The sequence below is a fragment of the Mytilus galloprovincialis genome, chromosome 1 (genome assembly GCF_965363235.1).
Source record: "Mytilus galloprovincialis chromosome 1, xbMytGall1.hap1.1, whole genome shotgun sequence".
In the NCBI taxonomy this organism is placed as follows: Eukaryota; Metazoa; Mollusca; class Bivalvia; order Mytilida; family Mytilidae; genus Mytilus; species Mytilus galloprovincialis.
The window spans coordinates 93,037,280-93,054,548 of NC_134838.1; the positions used below are offsets into that span (position 1 = coordinate 93,037,280).

The window sequence follows — 17,269 nt, forward strand, 5'->3', positions numbered from 1 at the left end:
AGAAAACACACAAATTTTCCGTAAATGTATGAAGCTAACGAAAATAATATCGATGTTTGTTATAATATATATAATTATGCCTGCTGGTTTATAGTCCAGTCAAACTATTCAGAAAAGGTTAAAACATCAATAAGGTTAAAACAAAAACTAATTAAGTGTGTGTGTGTCCAAGATGTTAACGTATTTGACATAGTACCGGTTTTCCAAGTTAATAGTGGTGGAAATTGCCTTCTTTAATGTTTATTTACCTTGGTACAGTGTATCTATTTTTTTATATATAGAAAATACATTGAATTGTGTTGTTGATTAGTATATGTCGAGGAAGATTTGATTATAAAATCTTCGATAATATAAAACCGGAAAACTCTACTTGAAAGATGGGATAGGAAACTGTCAACTTCCAAGACTAGACAATACTATTTTTGTACAATATTTCATCATCAGTTCACCGGAAACCATAAAGTTGTCAGTATAACATATCATATCATTTTATATCGTACGAGAAGACAAAGAAGATTATCTAAGTGTTCAAAATGGGGTAAGACATCTTTACATCTTTAACGTATGGTTCTTTTTCTGTTCTTTTTTATGATTCCTTTGCTACCTAATGTTGAAAGAATCTAGGAGGAAATTGATTTACATGACTTTAATAAAACAGCATCGAGTATGTAAGCATAAAGTACATTTTTATCGCTAATGTGTGTGGTTCGTGAGTGCATCTTATTAATTGAGGTTATACATTTTAACATTTGTTTTATAGGAATAGCAAGAAGTTTAAAAGAAAAAAGATATGGACTGGAAATGATTACGCTCTCAGACAGACATACCTACAAAGACCTCCGTCTGAACAAACCATAAAACATTTAACCAAGCAACGGCAAGAAGCATCACACAAACCTTCTTTTGTGAAGATAGCTGAAGAAGATGAAATTACAGAGGATCCAGAAATTGACGAATCATCTTGTAAATTAGAGAGTATCAAGGAAAATCATGATGATCTTGATGGTAGAGAGGAAGAAAATACAAAACCTGTTGCATGCATTGAATGCGTAAAACCCGTAAGGGTTTTTAAAGGAGAAGAAATAAATAGAGGGGATCATATCAAATTTCATGGACGAATATATGATCACCATGCAATTGTAGTCAATGTTACAATTTCAGAGAAGAAAGATTACAAAGTAGTCGTCGAATTAGTGAATGCATCAAACACGACAGCTGGGGCAGTATATGCTTGCATGCGGCCGTTTGCAAGCAAAGCAAAACTATTAAGCGAAACGAAAAAATTGAATTTAAAAAAGATTAAAGTGATGGTTTATAAATATTCGGACACAATCAAACATTCTTTGCCCGAAGAGATAATAAAAAGAGCAGTCACAGCGAAATCAAACCCTGATTTTCATTACAACTTGTTCAGTAATAACTGCGAGCATTTTACAACATGGTGTGTTACAGGAGAGAGACTTAGTTTGCAAATTCGAAAAATAAGAATGATAGTGCAACTTTTTGCAAATAGAGGATTTCAAGGTATCGGCGACGAAGCACTTAGAAATACAATTGAGTGTGAAACAGGAATGCTCTGTAAACCGTGTTTCGAGAGAAATCGAAAATTATTAAGTGTTGCAAAAGAACCCATCAAATCAAAACATGACGTGAAGATCGGTGATATTATAACATACAAACATTATAGATGCTGGCATTCTGCTGTCATACTTGAAATTGAATCACACGAAAGGTCACTTGAGTGTAAAATAGCTCATTATGCTTTTCGTGGTTTTCATAGAAATAGAAAAATTCGGGAGGAAACATTCAGAATTCCGTTTGATGGAAGTGTAAAAGTAACTGACTTCTCTAACACTGATTATACTGTCTATGATCCAGAGGAAGTGGTTGAAAGGGCTCGAAGTAAGCTTGGCGAAAAGCGTTATGATCATTTTTCAAATGATTCAAGTCACTTTTCTCGATGGTGTAAACTTAAATTATACAGAAATCGAAATTCACTGCAATAAAGAAACAATACTGTAGCACGAAAAATTGAAAAACTCACAAACAATCTTGATTCTGCATATTGGCCTTTAAAATTTGTTAGTTTAACACTGGATGCATTGATTTACGATTAATAGAACATGGTTATGTGTGGAATTTACAGCCATTCAAAGAATTGTATGCAATTGTCACAAATGGTTATAAAAGTATAAATGCATTTAATACGGTTGATGTGAACAAATTTTTTTACCAATCAAATGTGAACTTGAATATATTAAAACTGTGTTTTTTTTAAAATTTTGTTCATAGAATATATCGAGAAATACAAGCAGTTAACATTGAGTCTCTTAATTTTACCTCGCCAACCAGTAGCAACTTTTATCTGTCAAACTTACTGGATTTTAATCTACAATGCTAAATTTGGTAACAAGAATAAACTGTTTACTCTTGAATCAAGTTATATAGAGTATAAATATTAGCGAGGATTCCATTTGTTAAATGGGTTTTTGTTATTCAGAGGATTCCCTGGAGCACTTCGTACTTGAATGTTGCATTTATACCCCTATACTTTATTAATATTTAGCAGATATCAAAGAGTATTCAAGTATTAATTTCTCTTAAGAAAGCTTCAAAGAGTTACATTCGACAAATAACATCTAACGCTCGGTACTTGTACATCCTTTCATTGCGCTATGGTTAGTTTAGTATACTTGTCTTCCAATTTTGCGTACGTGCTATGTCTATATGCCATTTTGTGTTTCTGTGTTACATATTTGTTTGTTTTTATATTAATTCTGATTAAAACACTATGTTGACTGGTATACCCCTGTTTTGACATTTTTACCTATAATGTCTGTTTTGTTCGCACATTTTGAGTTTGCCATTTGATTATGGATTTTCTGATTGGTATTTTTATCGGAGTTTTGTATTTTTGGTGATTTTATTTTTTACTAGCTGATTATACTTTTTAATAAATGTTGATACAGATCTTATTGTAGTAAATATATGGACAGTTTTCGTAAAAAGCTGTTGCGTGAAATGAACACTAACAGCCTGTATATATTTGATCTTACAACATTTAGCTTACTGTGATTTGCTTGTGCATGCAATTCGTATTATGAAATCCATAATCGTTTTTATCTTATTCAAAGCGGTTCTGTCTTTCATGAAAGGTGACATAATTCAAAGGAAAATAATTTTTAACTCTTTTTTTTTTGTGTGTGTTTATTTTATTTCATTGTACATTAATCATTGCATATGCTCTTAGCAGCTGAAGTCGGTACCCTACCTGCCTTCAAACATGTGTTCTTATCAAATCTCAAAGTTAATCAAATTAAAGATTGGAAATAAATAATGAACATGAAATAAACTAAAGAAAATATAACAAAAAAGACGACAAATATCGAAGGAAACATTAGAATGAGTTATCGCCCTTCCTACTGTATTTTCCAATGTTTAGTACTAATGTTTTGTATAACTACACTGTTGATAGTATTTTCGCAAGAAAACTCTCTGGATGGTTTTTTCAAAAACTATTGACTCAGCGCTAACTAACTAACATATTCTGTAAGAGTTTAGAGATAACTAAATTGCAAAGGTGATATACTTTGATTTATTGGCTGAAAATGTCAATGAATCACACCAAAACTATTTATACTAACGAAACTACCAAAAGCAATCGAATATGATATCCTGCAAAGATGAACACATTTGAATTTAAATCGGGACTCGGATTTATTATTTGAAGCAAAGATTACAATTCAAATAAATGTGTGTGCAAACTTTTGCTGAATTTAATACCAAGTTTAACCTATCATTTTCTTTCGGAAAATGCCTGTACCAACTCAGGAATATGACAATTGTTTTCACTTGTTCCGTTGGTCCGGTTGATTGATGGCGTTTGGTTTTGTGAGTTTTTATGAAATTCCACTTTTCTTTATTAACCTTGGAGTTCGGTTTATTTTATTGTCATAATTTACCAAAGCTAAGCGCTAAATTGGATTTTGCACGGTCGCTGTTTTCTGTGCGGTATTTTCATTCACACTTACTCTCAGATTTCGGTGGGGTTTAAGCTTTTATAAAACTTCGATTGTTGCGTATTGTTGTGCGGACGTTGAATGTCCCCTTGGTATTTTCTGCCTTTTTTATATACACCATCTATAACCCAACCACATGCAATGTAACACGTCTTCCCTTATGTCTTTTTCACGGAATAGTATATGTTAAAAGTACCAGCGTTCGTAGTTGGGGGAAAATATAATAAAAAGGAGCATTTATGTCAGAAAGATGTGTATTTCCACTTCAGCGTTAAAACCTTTTTTGTTGACACTTCATTCTGGTAGAATTTGCGAATGAAATTTACCAATCTATATTATTAAGTTTAACATATCATTTTCTTTCGGAAAATGCCTGTACCAACTCAGGAATATGACAATTGTTTTCACTTGTTCCGTTGGTCCGGTTGATTGATGGCGTTTGGTTTTGTGAGTTTTTATGAAATTCTTGATATTTTCTGCCTTTTTTATATACACCATCTATAACCCAACCACATGCAATGTAACACGTCTTCCCTTGTGTCTTTTTCACGGAATAGTATACAATGTATGTTAAAAGTACCAGCGTTCGTAGTTGGGGGAAAATATAATAAAAAGGAGCATTTATGTCAGTAAGATGTGTATTTCCACTTCAGCGTTAAAACCTTTTTTGTTGACACTTCATTCTGGTAGAATTTGCGAATGAAATTTACCAATCTATATTATTAAAACTATCGTTCCAGTCCCGAGTCAGGGGAATGATAAGAAGTTATACCGCATATATACATTATGATTAATACATTGTGAAGACTAGGTCAAAAGAAAACAGTCAGCAGGGTTATACAAATGATATACCATTCATTGAACACGGCATACATACTACTAAGTACGTCCGTGTATGCGTTATGATGATAGTATTTATTTAATGAATGGCTTTTATTTATTTTGAATTTATTGAACCATAAAATTAATTTTTGACTCTTCACATTGAATAATCCGCGAAGCGGATTATGTTAAATGTGAACAGTCAAAAATTAATTTTATGGTTCAATAAATTCAAAATAAATTATTGCCATTCATTATAAATAAATTTCTATCAAAAATAATGCTCAAAGATATATATTAATATTAATAACAACGTACACAGATGTTTGCGTATGAATACACAACGTTAGAGTGGGCGTGTCTCCATTAAAATTGATAACATTGAAAATAAAGCCATTCTTTTACACAATCAAAAGACAGTAAATACACCAAATTTATTTATTTAAAAATGGAGGATATGATATTGGATTTAACATTATTCACCATTCATTTAATTTTGAAAACTCCGGAAGTGTTATTTAAACATAAGTATACAATAATAAGTGCCTTTCTTTGTTAAATAGAATAAAGTTATTAGACAATCATAATTTATTTATTTCTCTACCCCTAGAGACTATCCTCCAAGAAGCCATAAGAAAATTGTCGACATCATTCTGTGTATTACCAGTGATTAGCTAGGATTCCAGTTTCTTCTTCCTATCCAACGTCAACAATTTCGGAATTTTTATATTTTTGTAGGGTCAGATTCATGGGCGCAGACGACGCCCAATAAAATGCAAAGTTTGTTTTACTGTCTCGCACTTCATTGAGCGCAGAAAAGTAAAAACTAATTTAGAAGTATAATGATATCATTAAAAAAGTTAAAAAAAAAAATAGAAAAAAGATTTGAGTACAGCAGACTATATGAGTGTTTTGTAAATGTGTAAAAAATTCTCTCGAAACACAAAATGATAGGCATTTTAAGGATAAACATTTCTTAATTTAAATCTTTCAAGTAAGTTTAAATGGATCTACTCGGTTATAAACATTTCATTTCAATCAATCAAGAAGACTCCAAATGCATGTGCAGCAGTACAACAATCGAGACCACATAATCTGCAATATCTTATATTTTTTTTTAAATAGAATAAATCTAATATCGAGTTATCAAAATGTTTTACTTTCCTATTTGTTCTTGGAAAACTATTAATTTTAAATCTTTGACTAGCCATCGGTTAAGATAGAAAAATACTGAAACGTCAATAAAACTGCAACAGGAACTAACTGAGTGTTTTCGTGTCAAAGATGTTATCATATTTGATATAATTACAGCATACTAAGTTTACTAGTGGTTGAAATTGAGTTTATGTTAAAATCATCGTTTTCATGATAATGAAAAAAATAAAAACAGGGAATTTTCAAAAAATTATTGATCGAGAAACACCTTTAATACAATTAAACTCTATCTGAAATATTTTAAGCGTGATTAAAAATGGAATCTGACAAAAGTTTACTACTGTACATTAGTATGAAGATTTTATCATAATTTCTCCGGGGAAAAATGAAACCGGAAAAAACTCTACTTGAAAGATTGTACAATAAACTTAAAAACTTCAAAGATTACAGTATGTTGTGTCAAAAGCTAATATTTTACAATAAATTAACTGAAAAAAGGAAACCGGAAAATGCAACTTTGATTTCAGCATAACATATTATTTCATATGAGAAATGTCAGAGACGACAAGAGGATTATTTAAGTGTTCAAAATGTGGTAATTCTTCATTTTTCTTAAATTGTTTCGTTTTTTATTTTTATTTTTTTGTTTGTTTGTCTAGTTTGCGACCAATAATGAAAGCATCTATGGATCTATAGGAAATTTGATGTGCAACATGCCTTAATTCAACATTTTCTATTATGTAAGAATAAAGTAAATAATTATTGCTTATTAGTGTGGCACGTGATAGTTTCTAACTAATTGAGTTTGATACATTTTTCTTTTTCAGGAAAAGGAAAAACTTCAAATGCAAAAAGATATGGACTGGAAATGATTACGCTCTCAGACAGACATACCTTCAAAGACCTCCGTCTGAACAAACCGTAAAACATTTAACACTTGAACGACAGAAAGCATCAGACAAACCTTCTTTTGTGAAGATAGCTGAAGAGGACGAAATTACAGAAGATCCAGAAATTGACGAATCTAAAGCAATAGACAACTTTACAGAAAACTACGATGACCTTGATGGTATTAAAAAGCAAAAGACAAAATCTGTTGCATGCATTGAATGTGTAAAACCCATACCGGTTTTCAAAAGAACAGAAATAAATATAGGCGATCATATAAAATTCCATGGGCGAATATATGACCACCATGCAATTGTAGTCCATGTAAAACATTGTGAAGAAAAAGAAAATAAAATAGTCGTGAAATTGGTGCATGCAACAAACACGATAGCTGGTGCAATATATGGTACCGTTTGGCCGGGTGCTAGCATAGCAAAAATACTACACGAAACTAAAAAAATGGATTTAGATAAGATGAAAGTGATGGTTTATAAATATTCGAATACAATTCAACATTCCTTGCCCGAAGAGATCATCAATAGAGCAGTGACGGCGAAATCCGACCCTAATTACCGTTACAGCTTGCGAAATAATAACTGCGAGCATTTTACAACATGGTGTGTTACAGGAGAGAATCTTAGCTTACAAGTTCGAAAAATAAGAATGGTAGTGCAACTTTTTGCAAGGCAAAGATTCCAAGGTATCGGCGACGAAGTTCTTCGAAATAAATTTGAATACGAAAGGGGAATGCTCTGTGAACCGTGTTTCGAGAGAAATCGAAAATTATTAAGTGTTGTAAAAAAACCGATCAAATCAAAAGATGACGTTGGGATCGGTGATATTATAACATACACATATTACAGATGTTTGCATTCTGCTATCGTACTGGAAATTGAATCACACGACAGGTCTCTACAGTGCAAAATAGCTCATTATGCATTTCGTGGTTTACATAGGCATAGAAAAATTCGGGAGGATACATTAAGAATTCCGTTTGATGGAAGTGTAGAAGTGACTGATTTCTCCAACACTGATTATACTGTATACGCTCCAGAGGAGGTCGTGGAAAGGGCCCGAAGGAGGTTTGGCGAAAAACGTTATGAATATTTCGCAAATGATTCAAGTCATTTTGCTCGATGGTGTAAACTTAAACTGTACAGAAATCGAGATTGATCGGTATAACCAGCTCTATAGTAGCATGTAATCTTTAGAAAACGTATGCCTAAAATATGTCTTTTTACAAATATTTGCTTTGTAGTTAGTTACATAATATAAGTGCTCAAATATGCCATTCTCAAAAAAAATTGAAGCATCGCTGAATGAACTCTGAACTTAATTTCAATCCCCAATTACATTAGTTGAAACAAAAATATAGGTAGATCAAATATTTTTTCGATACTAAAATTTGATTTTTAAAATCTGTCAGTAGTGTATTAGAAGAATTGTTTTACAATTCATTGTACCTTATTAAGTGTAAATTTTTCAAACCTTCGGGGCAATTAGATAAAACTGTCAATTCATGCAGAGTTTATAACACATTACTTGTAAGGTGTAAAACATAGAAACACATCGCAGACTAAAATCGTAGGCAAATGAATGCTGTGAGGGTTAAGAAAAAAATAGGCGATAATCACTTGCCTTTTGTTGATGTAACCTTTCTGTAAATTGTTCCCCGTAAGGAAGCTTGTAGCTTGAACTTCGCAGGAAACCGGTTGCTTTATTATAGTTATAATTTTAGTGCATAACAAATATAACAAGTGAAGAGTTTAACAGGCTTTGACAATTATAAGTATCATTACATTTTTGTGCATGGAGATTAATGATTATTTGAGAATAAACTAATATTCATAATTGTTTATATGTTTTTGAATTCTTATATGAAAGCCATTGACAATGGTATAGTCATAAAGGGCATTACATACGAGTTTTGACAAAGCAAAGTACGATTTTCTTTGTTTCAGACATTCATAAATAATAAGGAAATAGTATTCGTTAAAATAAGTCAAAAAGAAACCGTCGGTAATGTATTGTAGGTTTGCAAATAAAATAACTGATCTTATATGAAGACTACGTTTTCATTAGACATTCAGTTTAACCGTCCTCTGAAGATGGGTATCGCATAAGTAAGCATGTTAAGTTAATAAAAGAAAAGAATATCAACATTATTTGAAAGAGAAACCAGGAAGCAACAGAGAAAATCTATTCCAATCACTGATTCAGCACACACAAAAATATCATTCTTAAAACAATTAAAACCCAATTCTTCAGAAAACAATTGAAGGTTTTTCCATCTCGATAATAAGAACGAAATTTAAAAAACGGTGTTGGTAAATGTCAATCCTGGTTAATGTTAATTCAAACTGATATCAAAAATAATAAAATTTATAAGCACTTTTTCATAGGATTAGTCTGAAATAGGCTACAACTGGTTAAAATACGGTCATTTCCGGTTGACCTGATAAATGATGAAATGTCTACAACCAAATGTAGAAGACTAAACAATTATTGGCATGACACGGGTTATGTTCTTCTCATATATGTTATGATGGTATGATACTAAACCCCTAACGGGAAGAATTGTGCCTGATGTTCATATGATGAAATCATAATCTTTCAGTCAGTTTAATTGAAGTCTGGAGCTGGCATGTCAGTTAACTGCTAGTAGTCTGTTGTTATTTATGTATTATTGTCATTTTGTTTATTTTCTTTGGTTACATCTTCTGACATCAGACTCGGACTTCTCTTGAACTGAATTTTAATGTGCGTATTGTTATGCGTTTACTTTTCTACATTGGTTAGAGGTATAGGGGGAGGGTTGAGATCTCACAAACATGTTTAACCCCGCCGCATTTTTGCGCCTGTCCCAAGTCAGGAGCCTCTGGCCTTTGTTAGTCTTGTATTATTTTAATTTTAGTTTCTTGTGTACAATTTGGAAATTAGTATGGCGTTCATTATCACTGTACTAGTATATATTTGTTTAGGGGCCAGCTGAGGGACGCCTCCGGGTGCGGGAATTTCTCGCTACATTGAAGACCTGTTGGTGACCCTCTGCTGTTGTTTTTTATTTGGTCGGGTTGTTGTCTCTTTGACACATTCCCCATTTCCATTCTCAATTTTATTAATTGTTTTATAATGAATCCGTATGATTTTTTAGCAGAGGTCAAAATCTAGAACGCCAAATTTACCTTAGACTTTGACCTCAATTTAAAGGTCATAGGTCAGGGATCTCAAATCGAAAGAGTCCAGTTCAATCACTTGTATGGCTGTGGAGAAATGCAGATTAAAAATACATAAGGGGAGAAAACTTCTATAAGGGTTGACCAAAACTCTTTGTCTTAATGGATTGAAGTTGCGTCTTGTTGTAAACAGTTATTTGGCAAACACATCATATCATTAACTGTTACTGTTTCTTTGTATAACGATAACAAGCAACATTCAAAATTTAGAACATGACCTTGACCTCAATTTCCTTCAAATGGTCCAAGGACTTCATATCAAAAGAGTTCAGTGAATTTCATCTATGTTTTATTTTCAAAGTGAAATCACTCCTATTGTCATCAAATCACATCAGTTTAATTGACCAAAACATTCTTAAGTGTAGACGAACAATTTGGTGAAAACAGTTTGTTAAAATCTTTTACGGTTACAGAGAAATAGTGATAACAAGAAAAAGGGGACGCGGGCAGATAACTCCTATAAGAATAAGTTTTCGGTTACACAGGGTGAGTTTTGAAATCCCCATCACTGTATCACATCATTGGTAAAAAAATCCTTTTGATATGTTGTAAAAAAAAAAGCATCTCAGACGACAGAAAAAAAAATCGGAAGAAAAACAAAAGGTCTTTCCACGAAAAGTGGAAAGACCTATCAATCGTCTTTGTACGTGCCTGCATCTCTATTCATGTGTATTCATGTATATAGCGGCCCTTTTCGGGTTTCATCTCGATGGTTAATTAGATGGCGTTTATCTAAAATACATATAAATGCTGATCCAGTATAGCTATTCCAAATTTCTTTTTTGAAGTTTTTGAAATTTGGATATTCTTTTGTTATAAATCAGATATGAGAATTTGAGTCAAATCGGTGTAAATGAATTTTACAGCTACTGTACCTTTAAATATTTATATATATAACCAAACGTGTATAATTTGGGACAACGAACAGATGTCCTATCGATTGGATATTTGTTGAGGAAAAGCAAAAGTGATGGTCATGTATGGTCTGTCCAGCAAAAGTACATCAAGCGTTCACTTAGAACAACATATGGCTTGCGAAATTTTTATTTCCATACATTGTATAGCTCTTAATCAGTTATGGCTTTAATCTATAAAACTATAAAAGGATGACATACCAAGTAATTTTGGCTGTTTTATTTGTTGTGTCTGTTTATTTAGCGCATCAATGTAAAAATATCGGAAATTGATGAGACTGTCATTGAAGTGAGAGGGTTGGCGCTGTAGAGCCAGGTTTAGTCCACCATTTTCTGCATTTGAGGATGCCTGTACCAAGTCAGGAATATGACAGTTCAATTGATCTTCCTCTAAGTTCAGTATTTTTGTGATTTTACTTTATACCAAGTAACCTACAAGCAGAAAATTTAATCAGTAATACATAGACTACAAGTTGCGAAATGAGTTCAACTATTTATGAACTAATTGATCGATAAATTTGTAAGGGTTCCTCGGAACAGAGTGTCTCGCCTACTTTTGCGGGCAGTCACAGGTTCAACAAATGGGGATACAATTGCTAAAATGTTCCCCTGATTCTATCTTTGGATTGTACGTAGCTTCAGTCAAAGTTTGGTAAAAATCCAGGATGGTTTATGAATCTAATAAATGTTTTAAAAGCTTCAACTTTAATTGTGTATTATGTTAACTGGGAGAAAAACTAAGTTCATTTGCAAGTAATATACGTGAAAACAGGAAATAAATGTTTAAGAAATTTCCTTCTAGATACTAGTACTTACTTTTGATCATCAACACGCTCATGTCAAAGTTTGGTACAAATCAAGGATAGTTTAAGAAAGCAATTAAAAAGATTAAAACTTTAACCACAAATTAAGTGTATTGTTAACTAGCCGAAAACTAAGTCCTTTTATAAGTAAAATACGGGAAAACAGGATATTGGTTACTAAATTTACTTCTGGATACTATCTTATGATCATAAAAATTTGTAAGGGTTCCACGGAACCCAGTGTCTCGCCTACTTTTGCTGTTAATCGCAGACTCAACAAAAATGAGGAAAAACATCAATAAAAATTTCCCTCTCGATACTGTCTTTTGATTGAAAGAAGCTTCCAAGTTTGGTAAAAAAATCCAGGATAGTTTATGAATCTAATAAATGTTTTATAAACTTTAACTGCAGACTGTATGTAATGTTAACTGGAAGAAAAACTAAGTTCATTTATAAGTAAAATACGGAAAAAGTGAATTTTTTTTTTACAAAATTTACTTCTGTATAATCTCTTATGATCAGAAACAAGCTTTTGTCTAAGTTTGGTAGAAATCCAGGATAGTTTAAGAACATTATAAAAAATTTAAAAACTTAAACCACAGAGTGAATGTTTTGTTTCTGGCAAAAAAATTAAGTCCATTTATAAGTAAAATACGGAAAAAATGGAATTTTATTTTTACAAAATTTTCTTCTTGATACTATCTTATGATCATAAACAAGATTCTGTCCAAGTTTGGTACAAATCAAGGATAGTTTATGAAAGTTATTAAAATTTTTAAAACTTTAACCAAAGAGTGAATGTAATGTTTCCTCGCAGAAAAACTAAGTCCATTTATAAGTAAAATACGGAAAAGTGGAAATTTATTTTTACAAAATTTTCTTCTTGATACTATCTTATGATCATAAACAAGCTTCTGTCCAAGTTTGGTACAAATCAAGGATAGTTTATGAAAGTTATTAAAATTTAAAAAACTTTAACCACAGAGTGAATGTAATGTTTCCTCGCAGAAAAACTAAGTCCATTTATAAGTAAAATACGGAAAAAATGGAATTTTATTTTTACAAAATTTACTTCTGGATACTTTCTTATGATCATAAACAAACTTCTGTCCAAGTTTGGTAGAAATTCAGTATAGTTTAAGAAAGTTATTAAAATTTCAAAAACTTTAACCAGAGTGAATATTTGTGGACGCCGCCGACGACGACGACGCCGACGACGACGGAATGTAGGATCGCTTAGTCTCGCTTTTTCGACTAAAGTCGAAGGCTCGACAAAAAAAGCTTCTGTCAAAGTTTGTTATAAATCCAGCATAGTTTAAGAATGTTATTAAATTTTGAAAAAACTTTTACCACAGACTGAATATTTGTTGATGCCGCCGCCAACTGTGACGACGCCAACAACGGAATGTAAGATTGCCATGTTTGGCTTTTGCATCAAAGTCGCAGACTCGACAATAATAACCTTAATGGGCATTTTCTAGTTTTCCAGTTTTTTTTGTCATATATATATTGAGATATTTTTGATTATTGATTATTCTAAACCGCCGGATCATAACTCTGAACAAAATCATCAGATCGGTAAAAAAAATCGAATGTGATGTGCAACTTGCCATGCTAAAACTATATATTAATTATCGAATCAATACCTTTAGACATGACGGAAAACATTAATAAACTGATTGAGTGAATTTTCTTAGTTCAAGGCCCACAACTCTGCACAAAATCGTCAGACCTGAACAAGATTTTGAACTGATCTATAACTTATGATTAAACAATACACCGAATATCAAAATCAATGTCTTTAAGCACAAGGAAAACATTGTCGAAAACTGATTTGGCGGACTGATGGACGGACGGACAAATAGACAGACGGACATAGTGCAAGCCTTAAGTACCTTTCGACTTCGTCAGTAAGGGACTAAAATTATACAATTCGGTGTTCCTGGAGCTTCCAGTTTCAGGACGTTTCAGTGGAACAAGTGTCATTTTTCCATTCTACCATATGAAAATTTCATAAAACTAAAGTGTTTAAAAAGTTAAAATAGGCCTGGTGGACAGTCAGGATCAAATACATTACCGATATTATCTAAATTAGAAAATTACCAAAATAAATAAAATATACTTCTATTTCTTTCTGGGATAAAGACCTCAATTAAAATTACTGGAGCATAGGGACTTTTCTCATTTCTGAACTGTAGAAGAAGAAAAATCACTAAAATACTTAACTCCGAGGAAAATTCAAAAAGAAAAGTCACTAATCAAATGGCAAAACCAAAATCTCAAACATACCAAACAAATGGATAACAACTGTCATATTCCTTACTTCTAAGAAGAATCTAATGGTCAAACATCACAAATTTTTATCAGAACTTGTAGAATACATCAAAAGGTATATAACCACAACCATGAAATGGATATCAAGTATTTATAGACATTGTTGATTGTGATTGGCAAATTGGGGCTTCTTGATGGCCTAAATAAAAATTCGTAAGGGTTCCACGGAACCCAGTGTCTCGCCTACTTTTGCTGTTAATCGCAGACTCAACAAAAATGAGGAAAAACATCAATAAAAATTTCCCTCTCGATACTGTCTTTTGATTGAAAGAAGCTTCCAAAGTTTGGTAAAAAATCCAGGATAGTTTATGAATCTAATAAATGTTTTATAAACTTTAACTGCAGACTGTATGGAATGTTAACTGGAAGAAAAACTAAGTCCATTTATAAGTAAAATACAGAACTAGAGGCTCTTAAGAGCCTGTGCGCTCACCTTGGTCTATGTGAATATTAAACAATGGACACAGATGGATTCATGACAAAATTGTGTTTTGGTGATGGTGATGTGTTTGTAGATCTTACTTTACTAAACATTCGTGTTGCTTACAATTATCTCTATCTATAACAGTACTTTCTGTGGAAAATGTTATTGAAAATCTTCAAATTTTAAGAAAATTGTTAAAAATTGAATATGAAGGGTAATAACTCCTTAGGGGTCAATTGACTATTTTGGTCATACTGACTTAATTTTAGTTCTTACTTTGCTGTACATTATTGCTGTTTACAGTTTATCTCTATCTATAATAATATCCAAGATAATAACAAAAAAACAGAAAAATTTCCTCAAAATTACCAATTCAGGGGCAGCAACCTAACAACCGATTATCCGATTCATCTGAAAATTCCAAGGCAGATAGATCGTGACCTGATCAACAATTTTACCTCATGTCAGATTTGCTCTTAATGCTTTAATTTTTGAGTTATAAACCAAAAACTGCATTTTACCCCCATGTTCTATTTTTAGCCATGGCGGCCATCTTGGTTGGTTGGGCGCGGCATCGGACACACTTTTTTTAACCAGATACCCCAATGATGATTATGGCCAAGTTTGGTTAAATTTGGGCCAGTTGTTTCAGAGGAGAAGATTTTTCTAAAAGATTACTAAGATTTACGAAAAATGGTTAAAAATTGACTAAAAAGGGCAATAACTCCTAAAGTGGTCAACTGACCATTTTGGTCATGTTGACTTATTTGTAGATCTTACTTTGCTGAACATTATTGCTGTTTACAGTTTATCTCTATTTATAATAATATTCAAGATAATAACCAAAAACAGCAAAATTTCCTTAAAATTACCATTTCAGAGGCAGCAACCCAACAACGAAATGTCCGATTCATCTGCAAATTTCAGGGCAGATAGATCTTGACCTGATGAACAATTTTACCCCTTGTCAGATTTGCTATAAATGCTTTGGTCTTTGAGTTATAAGCCAAAAACTGCATTTTACCCCTATGTTCTATTTTTAGCCTTGGCGGCCATCTTGGTTGGTTGGGCGGGGCATCGGACACATTTTTTTAAATAGATACCCCAATGATGATTATGGCCAAGTTTGGTTAAATTTGGCCCAGTAGTTTCAGAGGAGAAGATTTTTCTAAAAGATTACTAAGATTTACGAAAAATGGTTAAAAATTGACTATAAAGGGCAATAACTCCTAAAGTGGTCAACTGACCATTTTGGTCATGTTGACTTACTTGTAGATCTTACTTTGCTGAACATTATTGCTGTTTACAGTTTATCTCTATCTATAATAATATTCAAGATAATAACCAAAAACAGCAAAATTTCCATAAAATTACCATTTCAGGGGCAGCAACCCAACAACGGAATGTCCGATTCATCTGCAAATTTCAGGGCAGATAGATCGTGACCTTATGAACAATTTTACCCCATGTCAGATTTGCTCTAAATGCTTTGGTTTTTGAGGTATAAGCCAAAAACTGCATTTTACCCCTATGTTCTATTTTTAGCCATGGCGGCCATCTTGGTTGGTTGGGCGCGGCATCGGACACACTTTTTTTAACTAGATACCCCAATGATGATTATGGCCAAGTTTGGTTAAATTTGGGCCAGTTGTTTCAGAGGAGAAGATTTTTCTAAAAGATTACTAAGATTTACGAAAAATGGTTAAAAATTGAATATAAAGGGCAATAACTCCTAAAGTGGTCAACTGACCATTTTGGTCATGTTGACTTGATTGTAGATCTTACTTTGCTGAACATTATTGCTGTTTACAGTTTATCTCTATTTATAATAATATTCAAGATAATAACCAAAAACAGCAAAATTTCCTTAAAATTACCATTTCAGAGGCAGCAACCCAACAACGAAATGTCCGATTCATCTGAAAATTTTAGGGCAGATAGATCTTGACCTGATGAACAATTTTACCCCCATTTCAGATTTGCTCTAAATGCTTTGGTCTTTGAGTTATAAGCCAAACACTGCATTTTACCCCTATGTTCTATTTTTAGCCTTGGCGGCCATCTTGGTTGGTTGGGCGGGGCATCGGACACATTTTTTTAAATAGATACCCCAATGATGATTATGGCCAAGTTTGGTTAAATTTGGCCCAGCAGTTTCAGAGGAGAAGATTTTTCTAAAGGTTTACTAAGATTTACGAAAAATGGTTAAAAATTGAATATAAAGGGCAATAACTCCTAAAGTGGTCAACTGACCATTTTGGTCATGTTGACTTATTTGTAGATCTTACTTTGCTGAACATTATTGCTGTTTACAGTTCATCTCTATCTATAATAATATTCAAGATAATAACCAAAAACAGCAAAATTTCCTTAAAATTACCATTTCAGGGGCAGCAACCCAACAACGGAATGTCCGATTCATCTGCAAATTTCAGGGCAGATAGATCTTGACCTTATGAACAATTTTATACCATGTCAGATTTGCTCTAAATGCTTTGGTTTTTGAGGTATAAGCCAAAAACTGCATTTTACCCCTATGTTCTATTTTTAGCCATGGCGGCCATCTTGGTTGGTTGGGCACGGCATCGGACACACTTTTTTTAACAAGAAGTAATTGTAACAGGATGCTGTTACGAAGTCTCCCAAACAAAGCTCCCATAACTCGCCATTCATA

General features: G+C 32.6%; 1 protein-coding gene and 1 long non-coding RNA gene across 2 annotated transcripts; both read left to right on the forward strand.

Moving 5' to 3' along the window:
* Nucleotides 1-351: 351 nt before the first annotated feature.
* On the forward strand, nt 352-2,325 carry LOC143045062 (uncharacterized). The gene is made up of 2 exons (XR_012968855.1): nt 352-538; nt 761-2,325. It is a non-coding gene; the product is annotated as an uncharacterized LOC143045062 (long non-coding RNA).
* Nucleotides 2,326-6,457: 4,132 nt separating this feature from the next.
* On the forward strand, nt 6,458-8,740 carry LOC143045066 (uncharacterized). The gene is made up of 2 exons (XM_076217366.1): nt 6,458-6,591; nt 6,824-8,740. The coding sequence occupies exons 1-2, from the start codon at nt 6,587-6,589 to the stop codon at nt 8,055-8,057; spliced, it is 1,239 nt and encodes a 412-aa protein (XP_076073481.1). The 5' UTR covers nt 6,458-6,586; the 3' UTR covers nt 8,058-8,740.
* Nucleotides 8,741-17,269: the final 8,529 nt, after the last annotated feature.